The 27,058-nt window shown below is 47.6% G+C and overlaps 1 protein-coding gene across 1 annotated transcript; it reads right to left on the minus strand.

Annotated features, from left to right (window-relative positions):
• Positions 1-23,777: 23,777 nt before the first annotated feature.
• On the minus strand, positions 23,778-26,754 carry LOC144139170 (uncharacterized). Its single transcript, XM_077671605.1, has 3 exons — positions 26,692-26,754; positions 25,072-25,769; positions 23,778-24,126 (listed from the first exon to the last, which is right to left on the minus strand). Coding segments are annotated over exons 1-3 (711 nt in total). The 5' UTR covers positions 26,704-26,754; the 3' UTR covers positions 23,778-24,125.
• Between the last annotated feature and the right edge of the window lie 304 nt (positions 26,755-27,058).

Consider the following 27,058-nt stretch of genomic DNA (forward strand, 5'->3'; position numbering starts at 1 on the left):
CCAACGTCCTCCGACAGCCAAGACGGGCACACTACCTTTTTTCCACGGCTGCTTTTTTTCTTTTTTGGCCGCTGGGCACAACAAAACAAGTACTACAGAATCAGCCCAACGGTATGAAAAAGGAAATTGACATACATAAAAACTGCCGTGCTTTTAGCTCGCGGTTACGTTCTTGTGAAATTTTAAGACATATCACTTCGATTTAGGCGATATCACTTCGTCTTCGTATTCCAGCTTCAAAAACACTCCGCGAAGGTTACACACGCGTTCCACAAAGGGGTTTCCCACCGACTTTGCATTGACATCTGCATTCTACTTTTCCATACGCTGTGTAAACCCAAAATAAATAAAAAACAAGTCGTATGGTAGGACACCCGGTCTGACATCTAGGAAGCGAATTCCACGTGCGGTAAGGGGGAGGTCTTTTTTCACGGTACGTTGAAAGACATCCAAAAAAGGCTGGGTCCCAATATTTTATAAAGAAATGTTCGGCGTTTTCCAGTTTTTTACATAGTGCACATAAGGCCACCTAGCTTTTTTCTGACATCCACGTTTTTACCGGTAACTTAAATAAGAACGTTTCGACAGGTCCTGGCCGTAGCATTCTTTTCAGACTAGGTGGAACATCATGTCCGGATCCAACACTGTAGAAGGAACGGTACATCGGCTCAGGGATTAGACAATTTATAAGGTCACAGGACAATTCTTATGGTTTACAGTAGATACAAATTCTCTAGAAAATTGCACTATTACGAACAAACTGGAAAAGACAACTTCACTCAAAAAGAGACCAGCTCAATAACGTGTAGCGTCCGCGGACGTCACTACAAGGTCGGGCAAAGCGCTCGTAACCGTGAGCTGTACGAAGATTAGGATAAACGGGTCGACCTAATCCTGAAAAAATAAAAAAATGGGGAACAAGTAGTCTTACAAAAAGAATCGAGAGTGACAGGCCTGCCCTTCGAATGTTTCTAAACAAGATGATCCGGCTCGACCTCTCATAAGTGTAGTCCAGAAGAAAGAACGCAAAAATGCGGTGAAACGTCCTCCCATTTACTCGAGAACAAGACAGGGTCTGCATGACCTACCAGATTTTCGATACATGAAAAACAAAATAAACTGTTGCGCGGGAAAAGATGGAAAGGACGTGACCCTCCGACTTAAAGGGGTAGACAACCGATTTTTGGTCGAGTATATGTTTCTATACCAAATGAAAGGCCATCCCTTAAAGCACCTTAACAAGAAACGGTTTTGCTGATAACGCCCCAGAACTTTTCAAATCGAAAATTTTAGATCTACGAGCCGTAGGTGCCCTCCCAAAATTATATTGGCAACCATGGCAACATACTTTTGTCTGTATGCGAGCTGAAAAGGCGGTATTTGAAAACTTGTCCCCAGCTAAAAAATAGTGTGAATCGCAATCTTTCTTATTCCTTTATGTCTTTTTTTTTTAATTCACTCGTCTATTTTCCACGAAGGCGCCATCTGTTGTGATGGACGGTAGGTAGAATCTGGCTTCACGTTGTGGAGGTCGGCAGTTCGATTCTCCCCGTGCAAGTCCTTGCTTTTCTTTTTTAAGCTGCTGTTGGTGTATTTGCAAACTGAAATCAAATATTTAGGCAGAAAAAATGCCCCTGACTCAGGCAGAATCGTCAAAGCTCCTTCACTGGGTTTGTTTACTGAACGCTGCCGTTGATTCTGGGCATGGAGGCTCAGTTTGCCACACTGAGAGCAACCCAGCGGCGGCGGGCGCCGTGTCTTAAAAATTTTCAAAATAATGTTTAAAAATACATATGCACTTTAACCGTATGCAAATACTTGTGTTAAAAAGTTTCCAATAAGTGGATAAGCGTTTCAGCGGTTACAGTAGCTGCTAGGTTTGAAGGTCACGTGACCGGGACAAACATTGTAGTGCCAAGTTTCTGCACTACGAACCGCCACCCTCCGATTCAGAAACATTGCCGCCAAATTAAAATTATTTCCGCCAATTTTTTTAATAAATTGCTTGTGGTTACCAGGCTATATAAAACTCTGGCTTTCATATGAGCTAAAGAACATATACGCGACAAAAATCGGTTGCCCGTCCCTTTAACCGTTGGCGCGAGCATTTCCTCGGCTCTTTCGCTTCAGTGTTTCGTGCTATCTTGATACTGTTCTAAGGGTATGCCCAGATACTTAGTTGGCTGCGTTGTCTAGAAGACGTTTTAAAAAAACACTCGGGGCATTTAACCATTCACCGTGCCACAGTCCAATATATTTATTTAAGTTAACGGAGCCACAATTCATTCTACAAAACTCTGGTGTGATACTTAGGGCGCTACGGACACACTCTTCATTCACACAGAAATGAACCACGTCATCGGCATACGCCATAACGTCAACCTCGCAGGACTCTAAAGTGTAGCCATATATCTGGGTATCTTGATTAATTCTTTCACACAACGGTTCAAGATAGAGGGCGAAAAGAAGGGACGGCAGGACACTTTAATTGGATTCGTTAATTGGCCATTAATCAATCTTCTTGTTGTACAGTCCTTACATGCCATTTTCGCAGAATCTAAGGTTAGGTTTCCCATTCGGACGTGTTCAAGTATTTTAAAAAGGACCTCATGACAAACCCTGTCAAATGCCTCCTGAAAATCTATCTGTAACGTAGCCACCTTTCTGTAATCTATGTCACAAGATTTCATGATACTTCTTGCTACCTGAAAGTTAGTATTTATGCTTTGGCCCTTGATCCCGCATATTTGGTGGGGCCCAACTAAGGTTGTAATGACTGCTTGCATATGTTTTGTGATCCCCTTCATGAAGATCTTATAGTCTGTGTTAGTTGATGTTATCGGCCTGTATCCAGTGACTTTCTCGAGCTGCTCCACATATTTGATTTCCCGTATTTATACTGCGTAGGCATATGAAAACGATTGCGGCAGGGAACCCTTACTAAATGACTCTTCAACAACAATACCAAAAACGGGTACCAGTTGGATTTTAAATGTCTTATGAAAAGCCGTGTCTAACCCAGCAGGACCACGCGACTTACCGTTGCTTGAACAATCAATGGAATCCTCTATTTCCTTTACAGTTATTGGTATTTGCTGTTCATCCTTTATTTCTTGGTTTAGTTGTGACATCAGCATTTAATAGGGCTGCTCAAATCTTTGCAAGGTGTTTTAAAAGAATAAAGGTATCCCTAAATATCCCTTCAAGGGAAGCTGTGATCAGTTTTGCCGATATGCTATCGCCCTGACGGACAGCCTTCGCTTTTCTTGTGAAGGATTATCCTAACCGCACATCCTTTATATATGTCACCTAGGATTTTTATGTTGGTTTCCTTCCCTTGCCTTATCTTTGAATGCTACCAGCAAAGCTGCAGCGTTTTCTGTGAACTAGACACGACAAGTCAAAGAATGTTGGAGGAAGTCGTCTCAGAAGCCCATTCTCAAGTAGTTTCGGGGTACGTGTTGATCAAGCGAGGGTAGGAGACGTTTTAACCTCAGAACTGGCGATAAAATTGGCTTTGCCGCGAGGATTTTGTACTCACGGGGGAACAAAATGATCAGAAAAAAAAGTAGAACGCAAGTTCATGGAAAACTAGACTTAGACGACTTAGACGCAATTATCACCAGGGGCAGCCACAGCGCTGTTGCCTTCACGGCACATATGAAAGAATCGCTGCCTCCGAAAAAAAATTATCATTAAGTAAACGCTCACAGTGCAGTGAAAAGACATTATATGAACCATCTTCCCCTACCCTCTTTCCCATGTCCCACAGCAGGGCCTACTGGCCTGCTCCTATAATAACGTCATCCATTCCATTCCACCATTACCTAGCTTCACTGTATGGTTCGGGCCAAACAAAAAGAAGCTCCGCGGGCGATAGTGCCCGAAACCCCCTGCCATCTTGTAACGGCCACACCCATAAGTCTCTCTGCGCAGTTGCGGTTCGGTCTAGCGCGAAACGCTATTCCGATACAACTACGAACCAGGGTGCCTTCTGCCTGGGTTTGGACCCAGACAATATCGGCTATTTTTGCCAGAAGCGTATGTGTTCGAATTTACCCGCCCCGAAGGGCAGCGGCTGGGGTAGGCGGAGCCTCTCCCAAGTGTACACCCCCTAGAAGAGCCGGGCGCCAGGCCGGGGGGACGCTTGTACCCGATTTTACCGGTGGGTGCCCGGCGGTGGGATTCGAACCACCCACCTACCGAAGCCGAGACGGGCGCCCTATCCGTTGATCCACGGCTGCGGTGATGGACCGAGCAGCTGAGATTGTTATCGATCGGCTCAAGGTTTGTGTACATTCGGCATTGTGTTGTGATGGCAGCAGAAAAAGAGGTGCAAGAAGTTCGAAACGCGTTGCTCACTCCGGCTTTAGTGCTCTGGCCGCTTTATCAAGTCCTTAAATGTAGCTGTGTCGTCAGAGCGCATGTCTGAAAAAGTTTTCATACTTGACTAATGATGTTTTTTTTGTCACCTGACGCAACTTCATTGATTCATAATATGGTTTAATGCACAGACGCTACAGAGGCGACGATTCGCGCGGTAGTGGGGTTCCGTATTCATTTTGACCACCTGAGGATCTTTACCTGCGCCGAAATCCCGAACAAACGGGAGTTTTTTGCTTTCCCTCTCCATCCGGAAAGGGGCTGTCCGCGCAACTTGAAGCTTAGGTTACAGTCTGGGATTCTTCGTACCCTTTTCGGACTGCTGTGAATACCGTAATACTTTCAAACAGTGATGTCATCTGATGTGGCGCCGAGGGGAATTACGTAGAACGTTATTCCTGGAATCCACAGCTTGAAATTAGGCCATTGCATGAATTGTCCGAACAGAGCATAACAATTTTTTTCCAATGCGCATTTTTTTCTTCGTGACATCCCTTTTAGTAGGCGGCGGAATAACGCCGAAACGTGCAATGATGAGCGTTGTCTGAGTTGTAATGCAGCTAGTATGGTTTATATTCGCTGGCTATCTCGTTGAATAAACAGCGTGCGAATTGCTCCGTCGTGCACTTCGGTTTCAGCGCCACAAATCCTGCCTCCCCCTGCCCCCCCCCCCAAAAAAAAAAAAATCAAGGGCGTGTTTTTTTAAAAAAAAATTATCGGGTCATCTCCACTAACGCGAAACGTGGGGAGGGGCTTAGCATGAAGTGTGTAAGTGCATTTTTGGCGCCATAGCGTTGTTGCCATCGGGGATAAAACCGTTGGGAGGTAAAGGTATAGAGCTTTGCTCTAAAAGTCTCTTGTCTTTGAAGCACGAAGCTCTCTAGCGTGAGGCGTAAACAAGTGTCCCGGTGTTTTTTTTAGTACGCGTTACGCTCCTGCGAGAGGCGTAAACGAGCTTCCCGGTCTTTTACGACCGTGACTACATGAGACGACGATCACAATGACGACAGCAGACACCAACAGCCCCAGCCCCTAAAGGGGTTCGCCCCTAATAAAGACCGATCAGCGTCCCCACATTTTCCCGAGATATGAATTTTGCAGCGCCCACCCAGCTTGTAGTTTTGGTATGTATTGCATCGTAAGCCTGAGTAATTATGCTAACTATTTTCATCACAGTAAGCAATGTCGTCGTCACCATGATCATCATCAACAACATCCTCTCTGTGTACAAAGCTGGACGGAGGCTTCCGCCATGCATGTTCCCCCAACCATTCCCCTCTTGGCAGGCCGTTGTCCATTCTTTGCCAGGGAATTTTCGGGTTCCATCTCACCAGCCAATAATTGTCTTCCGTTGCTTCTCGTCCCATTTCTCGATGGCTACTGTGGTACCCTTGTGCCCCCCTGCTATCTGTTCTTCGAATATGAGCTTCGACGTCTTCAGCCCGTATATGGGGTACTTCGGTGCATCAGCTCCATCAGATACTCTCGCAGCCGCGGCTGGGTTCTTAGCCGATGACTTCGTAGTGGGTAAAAATATGCGCGTGCCACTAAATATTTGAGGTTAGCAGATGTCAAGAGTCCACCCAGATTTTTTTGTGTTCCACACAGCATAAAATGCTTTTTATTCACGAACAGCAACTTCAACGGTGCTCGTGCCCAAGACGCTGAAAAAGCTCTGAGCAGAAATCAAAAAGACATTTCGGCCCTGTGGGGATGTTACGGCGAATGTTGGCTTTTCTGGCAAGGCCGCCTACTCAAACAAGGTGTAACTTTGGCTTGACCTTATGTACAGTTGAAGTAGGTTGTTGAGATTCTTTGATCTATGTTACATAATTTACAGTTCTTTTATGGCGGTATCAGCGACAGAAACAACCACGTTGACTTGCAGATGAAACACGATCACCTCTCTGAAAATAAAGAAATAGAAATTAGTTTGATTATCAAGTGAGCAGTGCACTGATCCTAGTAATCAATAAAGAGAGAATACAGGTGCTGGTAAGTGGCAGCGTTAGGCTCTATGACTGTGACCTTGTCCTTAAATCCCCTTCAGGAAAGAATTAATGCTACCTCACAGCTTACAGCTTCGACGTCAAAACCCACTACGTCTTAATAAAACCGAACGTAACCAGTAAGAGCATACAAGAAACATTGAAATTTCTTTCATGAGAAGCATATTATTTCATCACGTGTATTCGTCGCCATATGAAAGTGCTAAGTTTTCCTTCATTCGTACCAAAACCGCCCTAAGCGCCGGCAACTGTTCTCTGCTACGGGACGTATAGCTAACCTATAGCTAATAGCTAACGTATAGCTAACGTCGTTTTAAACATAAGGTTCCTTTTTCATGCTTGTTAAGAAATGTTCAGCCTGAACGGAAATCAATGAACAAGATATATATGATTTCCTATCCGTGTTACGACAAGCTCGGGCAGATACTTGTTACTGAATGTTTCGTACACATGACGAGCACGTACATGACAATCACGACGACATTTCCGTCTTTGAGAAAACGCAAGTGTATTGCATATGTGGCAAAAGGAATGGTAACAAATGGCTCTGCTACTTTCCCGATCAGTCCACATGAAACTATCAGTTTCACGGGCTTTGTCTGTGCACAATTATCCACGTTGCTTGATTTGGCCTCTGGTGGCATCGAAACGCAAACGTACATTCCTACACACAGACACCCATTCACAGACGCACAACCTGAACACATATCCAAGCACGATCCATTACCAGATATACTTACCACAACTTAACTGCGTGGCCATAGCCCAGGCCATGGCCGTGGCCGTATCCTTCGACGGCACCGTATCCGTGTCCATGACCGTAGCCATGTCCATGACCATAGCCGTGCCCATGGCCGTAACCGTGTCCATGACCGTAGCCGTGTCCATGACCGTAACCATGTCCATGACCGTAACCGAGGTCATGGCCGTAGGCAAAACCTCCGATAGCGGCGGCCGGTGCGACTACAGCTACGGGATGAGCCAGAGCGACGCCATGACCGTGGCCGTGGCCGACGCCGTAGCCCAAGGCTACACCTCCGTACAGGGTTGTCTCAGTATTGGTGGTGGAGCCGTAGGAGGTGGACACGCGGGTAGGAACTGCCACGGTCTTCGCTACAGTGGCAACAGCTGGGACGGCGACTGCCAGTGGGGCGACGGCAACAGCACCACCGTAGCCATGGCCTCCACCGTAGCCATGGCCACCACCGTAGCCATGGCCACCTCCATATCCGTGGCCATAGTGGCCACCGTAGCCGCCTATGTAGCCGGCCGATGCAACCGAGATTAAACCTAACACAGCGACGGCGTGCTGCGCGAGAAAAAGGGAAATATTGAGAGTCAGTTGCGATGAGATCGAGGGCCCTAACTGAACACCACATGCCTCTACAAAACCTGCAAGAATTATTCCATCGACGTTATACAGGGCACCCAAATAAATACAGAAGAAGGAATGATGAACGTTTGCCTATGCTAAGTGAACTTCATTTATTTTACTTCATCCTTGAAATAGAGAAACAGGTTTTTACTGTCGGAAGACCACTTTCAGATGTAGAAAAATCCGTTAGTTTAAATTGAGGTTTCACTTTGACCATATTACTGTGCAGCAGCACAGGCGGATTTCACTCAGAGGTAGCCTGCTTGTTGACTCACTTCCTCATCCGTAAGTTACGTCTGTCAGTTCCCCTTAAAGCTATATTTCATGTTTAACCCCACAGCATAAGCTACCTGTTCTTATCTACACTTTCTCCCCATTTCGCTTCGTACATTTAAAAAGGAAACTGTCTGTTCCCATAGCGTTAATTCTGCTTCGTTTAGGTTAACGTAAGCTGCTATCACGGACTTCCTGTTTTCCTCATGAACAGCAGCGGAAACAGTATGCCGCCTTGGCTCCGGTACTCACCAGGGCGTTCATGGCGATGTAGTCTAGTCCTGCTGCGGAGTGAGGCGAAGAGAATCCAGCGAGTGTGCGGTCAGTCGTACGATGCGGCACCATTTTATACTCGAAGTCGTAGCCCTGGTGGGGGCGTACACTCTCGAGAAAAAATAAGAAGCAGCACAAAACTGGACTCAGCCACTGGTCCTCTCAAAGTGCGTTCCCTTTCGGAACGAAAAACAAACGGCCCAAGCCGCCAGCCACCTGTGGGTGGGGGAAGGAGGTGATGGAAAGGGGGCGATAATGGTTACGGTGATCTGTAGCTTCACGGAAAAGGTGGCCGCAGTGCGTGCCCGTCCGTCGACATCCGCGGCCATCTTTAGACCGCTTTCCATTATTCTTTCCCGGACGTGCACGTTTGAGCGTTCTCTTCGTGCATTCCAAGCGGGAGTGCCAGAAAGAAAGAATCTAAAGAAGTAATGAAGCCACTGGGGCACTATCGTTTGTAACCGCGCATAACTTCCCTTTCGCTTCTAGTTTTTCCGTCTGTTTTACTGTTGTCTCCGTCCAGCGAGGCCGCGCGAAAGTAGTGAATGACCTTTCCTAAATTATACAATGCCGTTGCACAATATTGTTCTTTTGATCCCCTTTAGCGAGGACGAAACTCCTTCGTAAGAGCTTCTTTGCAGAAACTTTTGGCGCGGTGATAACAATTAAGAACGACAGTAATATTGTGAGCATTCGCGGCGTTCTCTTAGTGTGATAATTCGCGCAAGCGATATCATCACCATCACAGCCAGTGTGAGCACCGAGGGGTACGCCATAGAGTTTCTCACTAGCTCACCTAGAGTAGAATCTGGCGCTAGCGTCAATGTGATTCGGCGAAAGCGCTCTACCACTCCATGGGTGCCGCCATAGTATGTAGTTCGGCCGAAAGTTCAGCGTGGCATTGCGGGCAACGACTTTGTGGTTACGCAAATTGAGTTTTTGTTTAAAAAATTGTGGCCAAAAGTGCCGCTGTTAACAAATTTTATTTTGTATAAGACACTGCGTGGGAGGGCTTATTTTGCAAAACAAATTGCGGGGTTACGAAGAAGAAAAAAAGCAGAAGTCCTGCCTTTGGCTCACGCTGCCTGATGCAGCGGGCCGTCCCGGATACATTTTTAAGTTATTACATACTTCAAACTGGGTGAGGTTTTCTTTGATGTTTTATAATATTTAGCGGAAAAAAAAATTGGATTGTCTTAAACTGTGTTGTTGCTTCCTCTCAATACAGTTTTATTATCGTATGCCACACGCTTTGGCAGGCGAAGTAGTTGCAACATAGAGATGCAAGAATGATGTAATCGCGTCGTATTTATTTGTTTTGTCCAAGCAAATATAAATAAACCTAGGGGCGAAGCCTATTACCGCAAGTAAGTCTTCAAGCACGCGTACAAAACATTATGAAATTGCATGAATGCTTTAAATGATAAAAAAATGCTGGCTTGTCGAGTAGTTATGTATGTTGCCTCATCGCGCCTGCCCAAGGCAGTGCATGCTTCGACGGCGACGAGCGACGCGAGAATCGTAACTGAATATGTGCAGAAAACGGATAGTGTGATCTAGCGTAGCTTACTTACTGGCTGTTGTGTGGGAGATAGCGGCAAGCAGTATAAATATATGCACAGGCCGCGGGGCTCTCGCTCGCTTTTTGCTGGCCAGAAGCAGCCAACAAGCGAGCGGCAGCGATGATACAATGAACTGTAGCGGCGAGCGACGACCGCGGAGGACATTGGCGGCTGTGTATTAATTTTTTTCGCTTGTCGCTGTCACCCAGTACACACTGCTGTTGTACCTTTTGAGTTACATTTTTCGCGTCGCGTGGCGCCATCGCTGCATGTGGTCACCTTTTCCTCTTAAGAAACTCGCCGCTAACGCGAGCACACGCGTTAAGTGCTAATCACGCTTTTACTTAGACAGATCTGTGATAGCCATTGAATGCCAGAAAGTGGCATCCCGAAAACGGAAAAGCATACCGAAAACAGAGCTAACAAGCACTTCCCAGCCGAGAAGCCTAATCCATAGCCCTTTGTACTAACCACTTGCTGCCAATCCGATTCCCACAGTAGCCACAATTCCCATGGGGGCGTGCGATCGCAGCGACGCTTTCCACTTTCCACTTTCCTCTTGTACTTGCGCGCCGTCATCTCTGAATTATATCATCTGTGAATTATATCATCTGTAAATTATATCAGCTGTGAATTATAATCATCATCACGGTTGGACTCACAATCCTCGTAACGTTAGGTCTGAGCAGACGAATAAACGCCGTCTCAGAGGCCTCGTCCCTCGCTCTCTTAATATCCATGACTCGTAGCGCTACCCCTTTGCTGAAGCTTGATGCAGCCTCCGAGCCTCCGAGCAGCAAAGCGAGTGACGTCTTGGGCTTTGACCCCAACCCTAACGAACGCGTTGGGTCATCGTTGTCATCATCATCATGAACTTTACTGACAGAGAAGGAGAAACAAGGGGGCGCTGAAGGCTGAGGAATGTTGAAGTTGAAGCTAACCGTTATTAAGATGAGAAGAAAATCAGCCATCTTGCTTGTCAGGGTGGATGCTTTGCATCCTTTTGTAAGCGTTACATGACAACGATGGCAGAATTTTTGGCTTGTGCTAACAAAAACTCGTTCCTAACAGGTACGCACTCTAAGAAAAACTTTTAGGGGACTGGCCTAGAAAGAACAATAGCCTTATTCTGGCTCATAAATATATAACTGGGCCGGGTGAGAGAGAACTAATAAAAGCTCCTCCGCTCGAAAAATTTACCATTCTTCTTAAGCAAAGTTCAGCAAAGCGCGAAAGCTAAAATCGCGTCCAACCCTCAAAGACCCGAATCGCAGACGAAATAACCAACCCATGCGACGATTTCACAACGCACCTACGAACGATGTAAATGTATACGGATACGTGGTTACACTATTGTAGAGGTACACTATTGTACTCCTGCTTCATGATCGATGCCTGTCTTTTTGTATATTCCTTTTCCGCGTTTTTTACACAACGGAAGCCCGGTTTCACACACGCTTCGGGGGCACAGAGATCTTATAAGAGTTTTTGGTCGACCAACAAGTCTAAGAGGGAAGGCATTAGCTTTTATGACATGACGCCATCGTTCCTACTAAGAAAGCTTTCGCTTTAAAAAGAAGCCGAAGAGCAATGAGCATTGTGCATTCAATTTTTATCTTAGTGATAAGTACAAGTATAGTAACAAGTCTCGAAGAGCAGTGCGACAAGGAAGACGGAGGAAGATAACAGAAAAGGCAATGTGACGTGCGGGTTACTCTATGCACAGAAAGACTAACTGCAAATGTAAAAAGCTCTGGTGATAGCCGTTAGTTACTGCAATGTGAACGTGTGCGCGCTATATAAGAGGTGGTTCATCGCGCTTACGCTGACAGAGTTTGAACTACACTAAATTCATTAGGATCAACCAACCTGCCTTTAGAGATCATGTATAGACGCGAATTTTGCAAAACCACCCTCTGAATTTGAAATACAGGTGTCACGTGCGAGACAACATGCGGATGATCCAGTTGATATTGGTAGTTTTCGCACAGCAGCACAAAAATCATTTCAATCAGCCAACGCGTGTATTTAAGTTATGTGCGGGCTTAATTTTGCCGAAAAACCTCTACATTGTGTGGGATGCCTGTGCCGCAAAACCAACGGCAGACCTGCTATGTCTATTATGTAAATAGCTCCAGGTACACTCATGTCTGATATCGAAAAGTTCCTGACTACGAACTTTGCATGGGTTAGAAGGGATGACACTACCGCTGTGATCACCGTTAATAAATACAATTAAGGTAAGCGACGCAAAATATCGAACATTAAAAGGCAATATATTTAAATTACATATACTTCAAAGTACCCGTTTTCAATCCCTGACGATGACGCCATATTCCAGCGATGACATTGTTCGGCAGGTCCACTAACGTGTCACAGGAATATATTGAAGAATCTACCAATTCTGGCGTCAGGACAATCGCCCTCGTCTGCCAGGGCAGACTGAGACCATCTGCAGGAAGAGCTGACACTCAAGTACGGGCTAGGCTTCCTCGGCGCCGTGGTCATCCAGCACAACTTCGCGCGTCGTGTCGACGTTCCTCCAGTTCTCCAGTGGCTTGTGGAGCACGTGGAAACAAACGCAGCCGAAAGCCACCCACAGCATAGAGAACACGAACAGCGTAGAGGCGGGAGCCGCCGCAGGCAGCCATGACAGGGAGGGAAACTCGGATAGGGCGTACATCAACGCCATAGCGAGCACGCCCATGTATCCACCGCTGCAGAGCATGTTGTGTGCGAAAAGAAAGGCCACTGCGCCGGTCTCCTTCTCCCAAAGCCATTTCCACAGGAGCTTGCTGTGGAGACGAACCGGGTACACCTTCTGGCACCGGTAAATCCGCTTCTGCAGGCAATAGAAGGGCACAAACGGGCTCCTGTGCAGGCATGTGGTGGATCGAAGCCGCTCCTCTATCTCGCCTTGTTCTCCACTGGACAGGCGGCACTCCTCCCACACAGGCCTCGCTCCGGCACTTGAGAAGGTCCAGGACTCGCGGAGGGCGACGGTTTATTGCCAGAGCGGAGGGCTCGGGAAGACACCGGCAAAATGCGATGATGATGATTTACGAATCTGAGAAGATGACGCGATGATGATAGTTTCCCCTTTTAGACGTGTGCGATAGTCCCGGCACTATTACCAGTGAATCCTGCTGGCAATCAATATATGCATTTATGAATTGTAGGAACATTTCTGTTCATCCATGCTGACCGAAAAAAAAAGCTTCGAGGACACTTGCGCACGCCTAAATTCAATGCCAAAACATGAACGTCCTGCTCCTACATTTCCACAGCTTTGTGGATAATCTGCGAAAAATGTGCCACATTGAAGCACATCATATGTACCTGCGCTTACAAACCGGTCGGCCCGCTCCCCAATAACGCCAGTAATCCTGGCTTCTTCAATTGAGAAACCACAACGCTTCCAGTCTAGATTAGCAACGCTTTGTCACCCTCTCCTCACCATGGGTGACGCAGACGCCGTCCGCCTGATTTTAAAGCAAAGCTTTACTAATCTCGTCGAGCGGTTTCGCCATCGCGGTAAATTTCACCTTCACTTGACCGCAGCTGCGCCGTATCCTTGGGAACGCATCACGTGACTTGACGGGTAGAGAGAGAGAGAGAGAGAGAAACATCTTTATTTGCCCTTCTATAAAGGCTTCTGTGTTGCTGGGGGAAGGAGCTGCTGGACGGGTAGAGATCCGCCTCCGACCGTGTTCGCTGCCCGCCATCGCCTCAAGTGCTGGCTTAGCGCATGTGCTCTCCGCAGCTCAGTCGCAAACCTGCCCGCGCTACTCGCAGCGTGCATGCGACCTTGGCCACGAATGAGAGTGAGGCGGGCTCGTCTTCTCTTCTCTGAGCTTTTTGAGGAGGCTGGAGGCCGTCGTCAGGTAGCGGCTTCTGATCACCCCTCGAATATCGCCCTGTGAGCTGCTTCACTAGAGAGGGTCCAGAATGCCAAGCACGCAAAGCTAGCATTGGAGACTAAGCGCGAAAGCTGAAAACGCGTTAAACCTTCCCTGAAAGTGAATCCACTGGAGCGTGAAACTTCCTTAAGACACAAATAGCATGCAAAAAGCGAGCCCATGCGACCATTTTTTGTGCACTAAGTAAACGCATCTACGAACGATCCCAATATAGTACACCGGTACGTGGTTTACGAGTTAAATGTACACTGTTGCAGTCCTTCTTCATGATCGATGTGTGTATTATCGTATCTCTCGAACCGTTATTTTTCGCGATTTTCAAGTAACCGTTTTGATACAACCGAAGACCGGTTTCACGCACGCACCGTGTGTGGAGAGAGGTCGACGAAATGGCCTAAGGGAAAATTCATTAGTCACTGGACATAACGCTATCGGTCCCACGAAGAAAGCTCTCGCTTTAAAAATCCCCCGAGAGCAATAAACACGGTGCATTAAATTTTTATTGTAGTGAAACTTCATGAAGGTCATGTATTGTAATGAGTCCCGAAGAGTAGTGTGGCAATGTACACTGAGGAAGAGAACAGAAAAGCTAATGAGATCACCGTGATTACTCTATACAAAGCGAACAGAACGAAAAACAGCAGGTGTAAAAAGCGCCGGTTATAGGCGTTGGTGACTGCAATGTGAACGTGTGCGAGCTGTAGTTCAGCACTTGCGTTGACAAAGTTGGAACTACAATATAGTAGCCGACCGATTTTTCGTATCTGGAGGGGAACGCAAAAACTGTCCGAATATAAGAGCAGCCCAAAAAATCCACGAGTCATTACTGCTATGGGGCAACTGTTGGTTCCTCGGAAATGTCCGAAGCATCATGCTAGTCCGAATTTTCGGAGTCCGAAAAAACAGTCGGCTACTGTATAATCATTTCGATCCACCAACCTGTGCAGAGAAACCGTGTATTGACTTGATTTTTGCTAAACCACACACTGAATTTGTAATACCGGTACCGCGTACGAGACAACTGGTTGATCTAAGTTACTTTGGAAGTGTTCTCACTGCAACACCCTTCATTTGTAATACCGGTACCGCGTACGAGACAAATGGTTGATCTAAGTTATTTTGGATCCAAGTTCGCACTGCAAAACCCTAGTGATTTACATCGGACAACCAGTTTCCCTAGGGTATATGTGACCTTAGCTTCCCAACAACAGCTCAATGAGGGGCATGCCAGTTCAGTACAAACGCATGATGTCTGCTGCGTGTATAGGTCTGTTCGATTCGCCCTGCACGATGTGCACTAGTTCACGTCAGTTCAGAAAAAAGTTCCGTGCTCATGCAGCGCCAGTTCAGCAGTGCAGACTTAGCGCGACACTAGCGACGATCATAAACGAACGTCAAAGAGCAGCAGTCGTGCAAGCCTTCTGCTTTTCGTCTGCTCTTGAATTTCGAGTCAACGCCGCGCGTTGGTCTGCTCGTTCCTTTCGTTCCGTCGTAGCGGTGGTTGTGTGCGGACGACAGTGTTCTAGATTTTGACTGCAGCACTGCCAAGCAGTGTGAGAGAGTGCGCAAGGCCATCGCCCAAAAGCAGTGCTGAGTGCATGCTAGTTTGTGTACAACACATTTTGCAACTGCCTGTTGGATACACGTTCATTTATGGTAAACAGTGAATGCATGTTTTCGTAGTGTAATATTGACGAAAAGTCATAAAATGTTTTCATGGTTCAGCTTGGTGTTTATTCACTCGGCCCCCCTATTGCCCTCCTTGCGTTTTTTTTTTTCTTGTGCTCTGAGGCTCAGACAGATCATGGCCAAGTGCTGCTTCAGGTGCTGAGCTGGGCTCGAGTCGCAACTCCATGTCTTGTTGCTGCCCTATGCTGATGTCTGTGTCACTAGACGTGCTGCAGGTAATGAATGGCTGTAATATAAATTGGTCTCCACTGGCATTCGCGAATACGACGGTAACAACATTTCCATCTGTACAAAGAACAAAACAGCTATTTTGTAAACACCACACCGTGCTTGCAGTCACCACAAAAGTAAAAATCGACCAGTTCGCATTACGTTTCAATTCTTTGGTTCGAGTATGCTTGCTCGAGCATGCAGACTCGCGCAGTACACACCAGGCATGACAAACGACGCAAGGAACGTTTTCTTTCTGCGCCAAGTTATTATTATATTATTATTATTACGCACCAATGTGGATGGACGTGTAATAACGACGTACTCGCGCGTCGGGATAAGTGCGCGTAAAAGCGCGCGAAAAACAACGCCGCGGCGAGGGAGAGCAGCCGCATTGCGGCGTCACGGCGATAAGCCTATTCCGCTTCACATACCTGATGTCGACTAGGCGTAGCCGTTCCCCTGTCGAAGTCGTTCACCGTTCACGTCGACGACTGGAATGACACAAGTCTCCTCGCCGTCTATTACTCGCAATCCGTCGTCTGCTTCCATGGCGGGCGGCTGCTTGCACGGCCTGCACGACTTGGCACTGAGCAATGGGGAGGTGCACAGATTTCGCGAACTTTTGCTGAACTAGACCTGCACGACGTCCGCACTTTTTGGAACGAACGGCGTCATGCAGAAGGCACCATGTTGCACCGCTGAAACGAATGGCAGAGTGCAGCGCCGCGTGAACCAGTTCAGGTAGTGCAGGCGAATCGAACAGACCTTATATCTCCGTGCACACCAAAGTGTGGTATCGAGCGTTTCATGACTACTTACTTTGCATCGGTTTGACGTGGTAACACGATCGCTGTTATCACCATTAACAAATAGCTCAAAAGGCATGCAACGCACAGCCTAGAATATTCGAAAGCAATATTTTTAAATGGCATATACTTGGAAGAACACATGTTCAACCTCGATCAGTACGTCATATTCCCGGTCAGAGAATCAATCAATCAATCAATCAATCAATCAATCAATCAATCAATCAATCAATGATTTATCTTATTATTACACAACATTTCTTGCCACAGGGATATACATATGGTGAGCGACAGCGGAATGTACCAGTTCTGGCATCGGGACAATCGCTCTGGTCCCCAGGGCACACTAAGACCATCTGCAAGCAGAGTTAACCGACAGATAAGGGCTTGGCTTGCCCTGCGCCATCGTCATCCGGCAGGATATCGCGCGTCGTGTCGACGTTCCGCCAGTTCTCCAGCGGCTTGCGCAGCACGTGGAAAGGAACACATCCGAAAGCCACCCACAGCATGGTGAACACGAACAGCGTAGAGGCGGGAGCCGACACAAGCAGCCATGACGGGGAGGGAAATCCGAATAGGGCGTACATCCAAGCCATGGCGAGCACACCCATGTATCCGATGCTGAAGATCATGTTGGGCTCAAAAAGGAAGGCCACTGCGTGGGTCCACTTCTTCCAAAACCATTTACACAGGAGCTTGCACTGGAGACGAACCAGGTACGCCTTCTTGCACCAGTAGATCCACTCGTCCAGGCAAGAGCGGTGCACAAACGTGCTCCTGTGCAGGCACGGGCCGGAGCGCAGCCACTCCTCCATTTCGTGTTGTACTCCACTGCACAGGCGGCACTCCTCCCACACAGGCCTCGCTCCGACACTTGAGAAGGCCCAGGAACCGCGGACGGCGACGGTTTATTTGCAGAGCGGAGGGCTTGGAACAACACGGCCAATGGCGATGATGTATGAAGCTGAGAAGATGAAGATGAATCAATGATGATAGTCTCACCCGTCTTAGGAGTGCGATTGTCCCGACGCTATTGCCGACGGATTCAGCTGCCGCTCAAATAATGCATTCATGATTAGCAGAAACCTCTGCAGTATATCAGTGTAACACGCCATATTTCATTGGCGTGTCACACTGATCCGTACCTAACTGCGAAATTTTAGTACTTATACAAAATATTGCTTCTTCATTGCACAGTAATTTAAGACCGTGCTTGCTAACTTTTTTTTCCCTTTTTTTTCTGAATAATACTTTTTGTGCTTCCCCCTGTTCATAGTACTGAAACCTTTTTTTTTTGTTTCCTGAGATATAATTGCAGAATTTTTTTTATAGTGTTTGCATATCCAATTAGCGTGCTAAACTGACCCGTACCACGACTGCCTACATATTTTTAACAACATTTTCGCATTTATTAACAGGAGGTCCCCCCGACAGTTTTACTTTGGGACCTCCTTCTGTACTAATGACTACGTGCAATGTGTATGTACCGAAAAAAAAATGTTTAATATCCATGCTGACGGGAAAAAAACTCCGAGGACACGCCTAAACGCACGCCTAAAACCTATGCCAAAGCATGCACGTCCTGTGCCTTTATTTGCATTGCTTTGTGGACAATGCCCGCAAAATGTGCCACATTGAAGCACGTCATCTGGCCCTGCGCTTAGAAACCGGTGGGCCCGCTCCCCACAAATGCCAGTAATCCTGAATTCTTCAAATGAGAAACATCAACGCCTCCAGTCTAGATGAACAATGCTATGTCACCCGCTGCACAGGATTGGTAACGTAGATGCCATGCGCCTGATTTAGAGCACGGCTTTACTAATCTCGTCGAGCGGTTTCACCATGGCAGTAAATTTAACCTTCATTTAGCCGCAGCTGCGCATCGCGTGACTCGTGTTCGCCGGTGTTCGCTGGCCGCCGTAGCCGCCGCTGCTGCTGGCTTGGCGCATGCGCTCTACTCAGCTCAGGCGTCGCCTGTCTACGTGACTTCCGCGTGAATGCGAACTTGGCTTCGAATGAGAGCAAGGCGGGCTCGTTTTCTCTTCTCTGAGCCTTTCGCGGAGTCTGGAGGCTTTGAGCCATTTTCGGGCTTCTAAACACCCCTCGGATATCGCCCGGTGAGCTGCTTCTCTGGAGAGGGTCCGGAATGCCAAGCACGCGAAGCTAGCGTGGGAAACTGAGGAAGAGCGAGCCGTTCCGTTCAGAAAACGCGGGAAGCATGACAACAACCATAGCCAAAGGCAGGCTTTTAGATGCGAAGCATCTCATGCTCGGAGCTGTGTCCCTCCCTCCCTTGTTGTTATCCGCTGTCCGCACTCTACTGCGCATGCGCGTCTCTTCAGCCCCGTCAGCCTTCGGGCTGACGTCAGCACAGTCCACTATAAAAAGAAATAGTTAGGCGGCGCCCGGTTTCGATCCCACGACTCTCTGGCCCCAACGGCAGGTACGTGGCGCTCTTCCCACTGCGCTACAAACCGAGACGGGAGCATGTGCTACGAACGCGCCTTATGTACTTCACTCATTCAAACTACGTCAAAAAGCTACGGATAAAACGAAGGCACGCGAAGGTCAACGTCAATGGAAACGACGAACTGAAAACTTTAGAGGAGGACGTTGAATTTCCCGAGGGAAAGCTGTGGCGGGCAGCGCCACGCACCTTACAGCTCAACCAGAGAAGAGGACGAAGAGGGCGGGCAGCGGGGTAGGAGCGTGAGCACGCAATAAAGAAAGGCGAGAACCACGAGGTGTTCGATCAGGTAACGCGGGTGTCGGTCCCTTCGCTGTCTCTACATTTCTCTACATTTCTCTGTCTCTACATGGGGGTTCACACTACGTTCCCATTCGTGCTCCGATAGTTGAAACAACATAACGGCAACACAATGGAACCTACACGGAACCCCCATGATGCTTCGCATCCTCCTCATGGTTCCCCACGGGAAGATGGTGTAATGTTTTATTAGTATAATTCTTTCAGCTAAATCAATGGTTGAGCAAGTGAAACTTACCTCTAAACAGGCTAAGCCAGTCTGTCGCTTTGCATATCCAGGGTTAGTTGAGATAAGACGCAGCCATTTTTTCTTCAATAGGCTTTTTATGTTACGCTTTAAGAGAAGATGCCAAAGAAACCAATCTCTCCATACATAGAGGAGGACATGAAACCGTGAGGGCTTGACAGAGAACAAGCGGAAACCAGTACTCTGGTGTCAAACGTTTGACAAAGGAATATTGGCGTCAAACGCTTGACACCGGAATACTGGTTTCAATAGCCGAAGGTTAAAGGATGCCACACGGCAACCAGGTGGAATTTCTAGGGGAGTATCATGCTCCCTACTTCTACGCCACTGCCTGCCCAGATCTTAAAAACAAATCCCGCAAAATGCAACCAAACAACGACCTGGGGATCAGTGAGTAAAAGGCAGTAATAAAATCCGTGCCCTTACACACACTAAAAACGCATGACCAGCAAAACTGAGTGCAGTGCAAGGAGCGTCAAAAATAAAACACGTTTGTAACTAGCGATAGAGAATTAATACTTCCTAGATAACTAGCTGAATGAAACTTGAAAAGAGGGCCGTGTTACTCTAGGGGATAAGCATGGGCCGGTCCGTTTCCTTCTCGCGCGGTTGACATAGCAATGTCGTGTAACAGCCCGACTCAGGACAGCAGTTCGGTCGCACGCGACCCTGATACGTCCCCGTTGAAATCTCCAGGCAAAACGGGTATGCCACTGGTAACCGCGTAGACCCTGCTTGCGCATGAACACCTCCTGCCCCTCCTAATGGGTCGCATAAAAATAGTAGGGGTGGGGAAATAGACCCCGCTCGGGGTGAGCAGCCTACACGACTCGGTAAATGGGCTGCAGTTGTGGAAAGGAGTAGGAGTTCCTGTATAAACATCCCCCTCGCGAGGGGCACGATCAAATGCAGAGCATTTCTGGGGGCGCATGACGTTAAGTAGTTTGCGTTACGTTAATGTTGTTGCACTTGTGGCAACTGCTGACGAGAGAGCGCTCGGCAGCAGTAATTTGAATGAGTCAACGATATAAGGCGCGTTCGTAGCGTCCCAGTCTGTGTCGGCTTTGTGGCGCAGTGGGTAGAGCACCATGTACATTGCGTTCCGCCCGCAGGGTCGAGGGATCGAAACCTGGCGCCGGAGAGTATTTTCTTTTTTATATAGTAGGGACAACGACGGTGCGGACTACGGACGTCAACGCGGGTGACATCGTGAGTTACTGAAATGCTCTGCATTTAAAACAAAGCTTGCACTTGCACCAGTTACCTTAAAGTCGACTTTGCCTCCAAACAGGAACGCGTTGCTTGGAAGCACTTTCCTGTGACCCATTTAAGATATCAAAACATGGAGGCTCTGAGACCATTGCAAAGACTTGTCAGGGCGAACAACCTTAGGGGCTGGGCCTGGTGGCGTCTCCTGTTGTCGTCGTAATCGTCATTTCCTGTAGTCACGGTATTAAAACACCGGGAAACTCGCTTACGCCTCGCGCTGAACGTAACGCGCACTAAAACTAAAAAAAAAACGCCGGAATACTTGTTTACGCGTCGCCCTTGAATGCTTCGTGATTCACGTGATTCACAGACGAGACTTTTACAGCAAAGCTGTATACCTATACCTTCCAGCGATTTCATTTCCAATGGCGAAAACCCCCAGGCGCGAAGAATACACTTATACGCCGCGTGCTTCGCTCGGCCCCAGGTTTCACGTTAGGAGAGAAGCCCCTTGACTTTTTTTCGTATGCTAAACATGAGCCCCCGAGTTTTCGCTCCACACGGGCGCTGTAATACAGTTTATTTTCAAATTTCACATGCAAACAATAACCTTTTCCGGTAGTTGAAGCACAAAAAAAGCGTTCCCGCCACCTCTGGCCAGCATTTTGAACCTTGCCTGTCCTCCGGAGAAACACGTTGCGTTGCGACTGAGTTGCCTAGTGGGGATAGCCTGTTGCGCTGAGCTTTCAAGCCCGTGGAGCCTGGAAGTTGTTTTACTGTTCCGTTTTACATTGGAAGAAATTTGGTGACTTTCAGGTTGCCCTTCAGTGTTCCTTTGCGAATTCTTTCCATTTTATCTTGAACGTTATAGATCCTTGAGGGTAGTTTAAACCCCATGCGCGTAGGCGTGCTGGCAGACCGCCGCACTGGTAAGTGGGCCTGCTGCTAAAGAGGCCATAAAGACAAAATACAAATTCAGTTGCTAAGAAAGACTGCATTGTCCCGATAACAATGATACCAATTTTATCGCAAACTTCGAAAAATTAATGAAGATGTTAAAGAAAACATGTGAAGCAGTGGCGCCCGACTAGCCACTTGACGGCAACTTTTCTATGACGTCACAGAATCTTGTTTGTGCGATGGGTGGCCGCCGAACTAAACCATCACTTAGATGCATGGCTAGACGATTGTAGTGGAGCCTCGAGTTCCGTTTGATTGCATCTCTTGAATGCTAACGTGCAGTAACACATTGGAGATTATGTGTTTGGTGCTGGCCCGTAGGACGTCTCTCCTGCCCATAACCCGTCCCTGTAGCGCAAAATTTGAAAGTCCTTCAATTCTTCTTGTGTTTTTTCTGGATAAAAAGCGTAAAATGGAGAGAAAGAGAGAGAGAGAGAGAGAGAGAGAGAGAGAGAGAGAGAGAGAGAGAGAGAGAGAGAGAGAGAAAAACCTTTTAAAAAAGCTGAAGAGCTCAGCCCCACTAACGGCAGGGCTTGTTACTCCAGATGGGGTTGAATACAGTGAGATATGACAGCGAGAAATACAGAGATAGAAAATAAATAAAACAGAAAAGGAAAAACGGGGGGATAATGGAACTGAGTTGGGTACTGAAGCCTATGATAATAAACAAAGTTGTAGATTAGATTGTCTTCATGGCTCCGTTAAGTGTGAACGTTCGTGCGGACACGTGTTAATGGGGACAAGATGTTCAATGGACATGCGCGTGCAAGCAGTTCGGTTAGCACGTGTGGCCCTCGGCTCCAATCAGTCGCGGTAATAATTTGTTCCTCTACGTCACCCCGCCAATCCGCGATTTTAAAGAACGAAAATTTTAAGGACCATAGTTTCTTTCAAGCTTTCTATGACATGTTTGCTGGTTGATACGAATACAAGCGAAGTGCTGATGAAGCCAACCTGTCGAATATGTGAGGCCATAAATTCTGTGACGTCACTAGCTTGTCATGTGGAGTGCAGAATGCAGTTTTTGTTGCAACATTTCCGGATGTAACTCCGAACTCTGAACCTTCCCAAGTTTCCTAGTTCTTCGAAAGACCCTCGGTGTCGCGAACTTCCACAAACAAGACAAACTCAGGACCAAAAAAAAAAGGAAAAGACGCCGTCTTGACTAAAAAGCGGCGTCTAACAGAGGCGAAGTAAAAATCCAACGAATCCAAAAGGGAAAGAAAAACTGATCAGCCCTTCCACTCTGTGAAGAAGGACTAGCATCGATGGTCTAGCGACGACCCGCGTTAGAATGCAAGGGTATCCATCTAACACGCGTTCCACTCTGGCGCGCCTTATATTGGGACATTTTGTTACTGTTTCGCTTGGCGTTCGAACCACGATCTCCAGACTTGACGGCGAGCCCCTTTTTTTTATTTTGGTGTTCAAATATTGTTTCTAACTCGTTTTTCGTATTTGGTTTCGCAAATATTACGACCGAGTCTATTTTAAAATAAGAAAATAGTGCTGCTTTCTCTTATCTATTTATTTTGATTTAAATAAGCTTAATGCTTTCTTTTTCCTTAGCAATGTAGACAATTCTGATATATGTATTTTTAATAATTTTCACACAACATTCATGCTTTTGCTGTTCTAGTCTCTTTTTGAATTCGATCCTGGCTATTGTGTGTTTTCTCTTGCTTTTGTGTGCGTTATTTTGAGCATTGCGCTGTACCTCGTCCCTTGCCCTCCCTTATGTAATAATGCCCTCGGGCCGTTAAGGATGAAATGAAATGAAATGAGAAATGAAACGAAATTAAATGAAATTATGGAGCAGGTTACCAGAATTCGTAGCCTCGTAATGTTTTGCCTATGTATACTCCTGCCCAAGCATTCCGTCAACGTCCCGGGAGGCTGAATCGAAATACAGACAGACAAACGAAAATTTCAGTTGATGTGGCCCAAGGAAAACTTGAGGCTTTGTAAAACTTAAAAAGTCCCCAGAGCTGTCCGGCATCCTACCCCCGAGATAGTGGTCAGCGCCAGTGCTTCTTTCTCACAGAGGCACACCACGATCAGAAGAAAACGTCACAACTCAAAGTGCGAAAGTTTTCGTGTGACAACATGTGATGCACATTTTTATTCAGTAACAGTAACTTCAGCGAAGCTCGTCCTCCTGGCGATGTTGAAATTTTCGATGAAAGCAATTTTGTATTTTTGTAACTCCATGGGCAGGATGTTGAAACGGATGCTCAATTTTGCTCTCAATGACAACCTTCAATGAAAATTGGATTGATTTAGTCCTGTTTACGTTTCGAACTTTGTAGGACGAGCTTGTTGATGTTTTCCTAGGTATGCTACATAAATTAAAAATCTATGGCCCTGTCAACAGTCGAAATCCAGCGCGTTGACTTGCCGATGGGATGCGAGCTTCCATACCAGTCCAGTTGTCCGTGTTCTGAAATACAGGAAAAAGCAGCGAAAGTTTACTACACAATGCAAAACTCCAAGTACACCGCACACTTGGAGCAAGCAAACGGCAGTGCTGCGTTTATTTTCATGTTTTAGAAGACGGCCACGTTGCTTTTATGTATGAATGATCAATAACATTATCATTACATCGGGTAAACCAACATACGATATCAGCTGCAGAAGGCTTTTGTGGCAGTTTGTTCTGAATAAAACTTCTAATGTCAGAACAACAACACAACCAAATGAATTAAAGCAAAGTATTGAAGTGGGGTTCGTGTAAAAGTATAAAGGGAACACAAAACTGACGGTTTAAACAGTCGCCCTAAATGTATCTCCGAAGACAGAGTGCAAGAAAGACCACTGAGTAGTGCGGCATGCTTATCCTTTTTATCCTGGGGTTTTGGTCATGTGGCATCTCGGTCGTCCTTAACATCTCGTCTGTTGTAATGTGTGCCCTCCGGGGCTATGAGAGCGCCTCCCGGAAGACAGCATTGCACTTCAATAAAAGTAATGCCTAAATTTTGCACAGTTCTGAGTAATCGGTTCAAGACTACAGACTACAATAGTCTGTAGCGGACCCCTGAACATACTCGATACCATGATCTTGATTCTGCTATCTTGTGTAAGTACTTGCATTCTCTAAGATCTATAGCCGTGGATGTCACAGGCAATTGCTTTTTGCAGGAAAGAAGAATACAGAAATTCTAATTCTAAATGATTCCGAGACGTCATCGTAACCGGATAATTGGCTCGCACCAAGGATTTTCAGCAAAGATATCCCTCCCCCTGTAGACGTTAGACAGAGCAGGCTAAGCAAATTACAGCTCTGGTGGGTTCGGCTGAACCCTTTATGCTTGCTTGGGCTTCTTCAGCGAAATCTCTCATATCCAAAGTGTGATTGAAATAAGGAGATGTTCTCAGCCATACTTACCACCACTTGCCTCCGTAGCCGCCATGGCCGTAACCATAGCCGAGACCAACTCCTCCGACAGCGCCGTAGCCGAGACCGACACCATGGCCGAGACCACCGAAACCGCCGAAACCACCGACGGCGACAGCGGGGCCAGCGGCATAGGTGGCGACTGGAGCGGCGACAGCGACGGGGCGGGCGACCGCGACAGCGACAGGGCGAGCCACAGCCACAGCCACGGGCCTAGCCACGGCAAAAACGGGACGAGCTACGACAGCCGGAGCAGCAGCCACAGCAACAGCGGGACGAGCGACGGCAACGCCGACACCAGCGCCGTAGCCGAGACCACCTCCGTAGCCGAGACCGCCGCCATAGCCGAAACCACCGCCGTAGCCGCCGAAGCCACCGCCGTAGCCCAGGCCGGCGCCACCTCCGTAGAGGGTGGTCACACTACCGGTGCTGGAGCCGTAGGACGAGGAGACGCGGGCGGGAACGGCAACGGTCTTGGCGACCGTGGCAACGGCGGGAGCAGCGACAGCGACTGGGGCAGCAGCGACGGCGACACCACCACCGTAGCCAAGGCCGCCTCCGTAGCCGCCTCCGTAGCCGCCTCCGTAGCCGCCGCCATAGCCACCACCGTAGCCTCCACCGTAGCCACTGTAGCCACCGACGAAGCCGGCAGATGCGGCGGAGATGAGTCCGAGAAGACCGACGGCAAGCTGGAAAGAAGATCGGGGCGCCGATGAGAGAACGACCAGGTAAATATGTCTTCGCAGTACGCGAGTCTTTCTAACGCGATAGCATGGCTGGCCCATTGAGCGACAAGCCGGCGTCGGACGATTGCTTCCCGGTGTCTGTAGCAAAAAAAAACGGTTCCTAAACATTCCATTGGCTGCGGCACGTCCAATGGCTGTTCTACGCAGGGCCTTTTCAGCGGCACTGCGCACCGTATAACTGTGAAGTCTGAATCATTTAGAGTCTTGGCGGTCACATTTCGCCAGTAGCGAAAGGTGGTCGCCCACGTGAGAACACCGCCGACACCTTGCACGAAAACTCTAAAACATTACTCGCACCACTAAATTCGGAGAAGCGCTCAAAGGAGTTCAGTTGGACATAACTCTTTCTGTATTCCTAACTCATAAGAAGTGCTTAGGTGTCCTCAGAATTTCGACGTAACCTCTTCCAGCCGGAAGAATAACAATGAAGCAGCAAGTTATGCATGCGCTGCGTATACTGAGGATAGAGAAAGTTTCGAAGCGCCAATTGACGCGACATTACTATATCCCTACCTTAACTTAAGGTATATGAATTCTTGAGTGGGACGCCATATTGCCAATAAGCTACTGATTCGTACATTTGACTTAAAAAAGAAGCTAACATTTTTTCTGCGGCATAGATATCTGTTAGATATCTGTCAACTCAATTTACTTCACCCTGAAATTTGCATAGCATCCATTTCATGCCTACTTTTTCCACCTAATTTTACTTCCGGCATCACTGCGCAGATGCAAAAGGGAAGACACAGGCTATTTTACGCAAGTTTACGTTAGTCCAACTTAGGTTAACGGTCTTCGGACGTAATTCGTAGTTCTCCGGGAACAGCAGCGGGCACAGTATCCAGCCCCTTGCTCAGGTACTCACGAGGGCGTTCATGGCGAAGTAGTTTGGTCTTGCTGCGGAGAAAGGCAAAGGAGAAATCAAGAGTGTGTGGGTCCACTGGGACGATACGTCGCGTTTTTATACTCCAAATCGTAGCCCTAGCGGAGGTGACCAGTCGCGAGAACAAAAAAAAACGAACAAAGGACAGCCGGACGCGCAGCCAATGGTCGTCCCAGGGGTGGACGTCGCTGATTCGGAAGCAAGAGGAGAGTTCGCAGGAGGAGAGTTCATGGGTGGGGCCGCGGGTGGTGGTGAGAGAGCGATGATGGTAAAAGCGATCGGCGCCGCCGATTCACGGAAGAGGTAGCCCCCAATGTCCGGCGATGTCCGCGGTGCTTTTCTTTTTCTT

This window comes from Haemaphysalis longicornis, unplaced genomic scaffold, assembly GCF_048455015.1.
Source record: "Haemaphysalis longicornis isolate Haplotype H1 unplaced genomic scaffold, Haemaphysalis longicornis Haplotype H1 scaffold_5, whole genome shotgun sequence".
Lineage (NCBI taxonomy): Eukaryota > Metazoa > Arthropoda > Arachnida > Ixodida > Ixodidae > Haemaphysalis > Haemaphysalis longicornis.